Source organism: Octopus bimaculoides, unplaced genomic scaffold, assembly GCF_001194135.2.
Source record: "Octopus bimaculoides isolate UCB-OBI-ISO-001 unplaced genomic scaffold, ASM119413v2 Scaffold_103373, whole genome shotgun sequence".
Taxonomy (NCBI): domain Eukaryota; kingdom Metazoa; phylum Mollusca; class Cephalopoda; order Octopoda; family Octopodidae; genus Octopus; species Octopus bimaculoides.
The window spans coordinates 671-4314 of NW_026296996.1; the positions used below are offsets into that span (position 1 = coordinate 671).

The 3644-nt window shown below is 38.2% G+C and overlaps 1 protein-coding gene across 1 annotated transcript in view; it reads left to right on the plus strand.

Moving 5' to 3' along the window:
• Positions 1-1147: 1147 nt before the first annotated feature.
• LOC106879593 (RNA polymerase II-associated factor 1 homolog) overlaps positions 1148-3644 on the plus strand; it is a 6160-nt gene continuing 3663 nt past the window's right edge. Inside the window, exon 1 of the mRNA XM_014929234.2 lies at positions 1148-1866. Within this exon, the coding sequence (XP_014784720.1) occupies positions 1213-1866 (654 nt within the window). The 5' untranslated portion in view covers positions 1148-1212. The remainder of the gene's footprint in view (positions 1867-3644) is intronic.

Consider the following 3644-nt stretch of genomic DNA (forward strand, 5'->3'; position numbering starts at 1 on the left):
GGACGACCATGGACTAATGGGTCTTGAAACACATAAGCTATAAATAATATCATGTAAATATTGGGTTAAAAAAAACTCTTTTGGATAGAAAAATATGGAGGCTGCCCATGAACATGAACCCACATCTTCTGTAGACGTGACTGCTTTTGACTTTTTCTGTCCAAAAAGGTGGTAAGCTGGCAGAATCATTAGCATACTGGGCAAAATGCTTAATGGCATTTCATCTGTCTTTATATTCTGGGTTCAAATTTCACCGGGGTCAACTTTACCTTTCATCCTTTTGAGGTTGATAAAATAACTACCCGTTGAGCACTGAGGTTGATGTAATCAACTTACCCTCTCTCCCAGACTTGTTGGCCTTGTGCGAAAATTTGAAACTATTATTATTATAGTTCTATATTTAAGAGATGAGGAATTATTTACATTTGACGGATATTCGTCCTCATCTTGTTTGTTGTTAACACAACGTTTCGGCTGATATACCCTCCAGCCTTCGTCAGGTGTCTTGGGGAAATTTCGAACCTGGGTTCTCATTCCTATCGATGTTACTATTATTATTATTATTATTATTATTATTATTATTATTACTATTATTACTATTATTAATCAGGTCGCTGCTCTTAACGACTACGCCATATGCCCGTGGGCATATGGCGTAGTCGTTAAGAGCGCGGGCTACTAACCCCAAGGTTCCGAGTTCGATTCACGGCAGCGACCTGATTAATAATAGTAATAATAATAATAATAATAATAATAATAATAGTAACATCGATAGGAATGAGAACCCAGGTTCGAAATTTCCCCAAGACACCTGACGAAGGCTGGAGGGTATATCAGCCGAAACGTTGTGTTAACAACAAACAAGATGAGGACGAATATCCGTCAAATGTAAATAATGTAAATAATATTATTATTATTAAGAATCGTTAGCATTCCAGGCAAAATGCTTAATGACATTCTGAGTTTAAATTTAAGGGTTGATAAAATAAGTACCAGTTGAGTACTGGGGTCAGTGTAATTGACTTAACCCTTCTTGAATTGCTGACCTTGTGCCATAATTTGAAATTAAAATTTACATGCTATTAAGTATAGCTTTATGTGCTTCAAGATCCACTGTTTCAAAGAAAAGAGATATTTATTCTATTTTCCTTTTCTGTTTTTTTTTTTCCATTGTAGCCCAAATATTTTGAAAGTAACTCACAATAGTTCAACATGGCTCCAACAGTGCAGACCGGCCCACGGGAGGATCGAGAGAGGAAAAACCGCAATGTTGTGGAGAAGAGATCTGAGCTGGTGTGTCGTGTCAAATACAATAACACACTGCCTGACATTCCATTTGATCCCAAGTTCATTACATATCCGTTCGAGTCGAACCGCTTCATCCAGTACAAACCAACCTCACTGGAACGCACTTACAAGTATGACATGCTCACAGAACACGATCTCGGGGTAACGATTGATCTAATCAACCCAGAAACCTACAAGTTGAGCCCAAACATTTACGCTGACTCTGAAGATGAGAGACTTCTTGAAGAAGAGATCAACACCCTACATGATTCCCGTCGTTCCCGTCACCACAACACTTCAGTGTCGTGGTTGCGTAAGACTGAGTATATTTCAACAGAATATAATCGATTCACACAGAAATCTGACAAACATGAAACAAAGGTCGGCTTCAAATTGAAGCAGATAATGAGAGAGGAGGATCTGTATAAGGATCGTGATAGCCAAATTAAGGCCATTGAAAAGACTTTTGAAAATGCCAAAACCAACATTGCTAAACATTACAGCAAACCTGGTGTCACCCCAGTTGAGATTTTACCTGTCTTTCCTGATTTTGATCTTTGGAAACACCCCTTTGCTCAGGTAAGTGAACAGCTTAAGAATTATTATAAGTTCAAACCTTACTATTATTACTGACACAGTAATAATAGTAAGGTACCCATGGCGGTGTCACATAAAAGTGCCCGTGTCGTGCCACGTAAAAGCACTCATGTGACACGTAAAACCACTTGTGGTATCATGCAAAAGTGCCCATGCGGTGCCATGTAAAACCACCCAGCACACTGTTAAGTGGTTGGCATTAGGAAGAGCATCCAGCTGTAGAAACCATGCTGAATCAGACTGGAGTCTGGTGCAGTTCCCTGGCTTGCCAGCTCTGGTTACACTGTCCAACCCATGCCAGCATGGACAACAGACGTTGATGATGATACCAGTGAGTTGTCAGAATTGTTAGCATGCCAGGTAATATGGTTAGTGACATTTCGTTGAGGCGGTGAGCTGGCAGGATCGTTAGTACACCAGGCAAAACACTTGACATTTTGTCCATCTCTTTATTTTGAGTTGCCTTTCATCCTTCGGGGATTGATAAAATAAGAACCAGCTATGTACTGGGGTTGAGGTAATCAGCTTACCCCAGCCCCCAAAATTACTGGTTTTATGCTGACATTTGAAATCATCATCATCATTATTATTATTAACAAATCTACCCATCTACGATGAAGGCATAAAATGCAGGAGGGAAGTCATAACAGCAGTATGTATTGAGAAATAATGTGTAAATGGACCTGATAGATTACTGGGAAATCACATTATTGTTGGTGATACAACATTCTATTGCAGCTGTATGACGTGTGTGTGACTAAGTGACATGTGATGATGATTCACTCCCGAACTGAAATAGGCTCCCGACCTCTGTACCATGAATGGTTATGTGGACCACTTCTAACGAAAGCCAGAGCTTCCTTCAACCACTACATAAAAACTATTAAGAAAAAAATGTTATTTAAATATACTTTTATTTTGGTTGTTTATATATACTCTTATACATTCAAAATTCACAAATTTCCTTATTTAAATTATGAATCCTATTCCTTTCGATAATATCAATATGGTTATAAAACTTCTTTGTAGACAATACCTTCTGTTTGATTGACACTAATTTTCAAATTACTGGAGTCTGTTGCTCTACTCATAACAACGTATAACTGGCCGTGTGTAAACATTGGAGTGGGTAAAAATACACCTACACAATCTAAAGTCTGGCCCTGTGCCTTGTTTGCTGAGAATGCGCGAGTGGAATCTTTAGGGTTACAAAAAATCAAACTAAGACCTCTCACTGTTCTATGCGAATAATATCTGGATGGTCTGGTACCGTGGATTATTTTCATTGACAAAACCGCGATGAAAACAATCCATTTTGAATATGCTTGAGACTGACACATCTCAATAGCCAATAAATAATCACACGCACTATATACTGACACACTTTTTCCATTTTAATTTTGCTATTAACCTTTTTCACGCCCCCCTTCATATCTATGATGGGGCCACGAACTATGCGATGAAAATCCAGGGTTACTCATGGTCAGTGAATTTTTAATAAAAATGCGAAGGTGGTTTATCAATTCAAAAATCAATATCCACCAAATAATCAATCAGACTTTCTGATTTTTTAATGCTTAAAACCTTCCTGACGACCATCTTTGTAATCCTGAAAAATATCGTAACCATTGGTCCAACCATCTGGCCATGAAGAGGGAACAGACAGACAGACACAATTCCCATTATAGTAAAATAGTAAAACTGCCCATCTGCAATGGGAAATAAAGGATAATATCACAAGTCTAAATCCTCTAAATTCA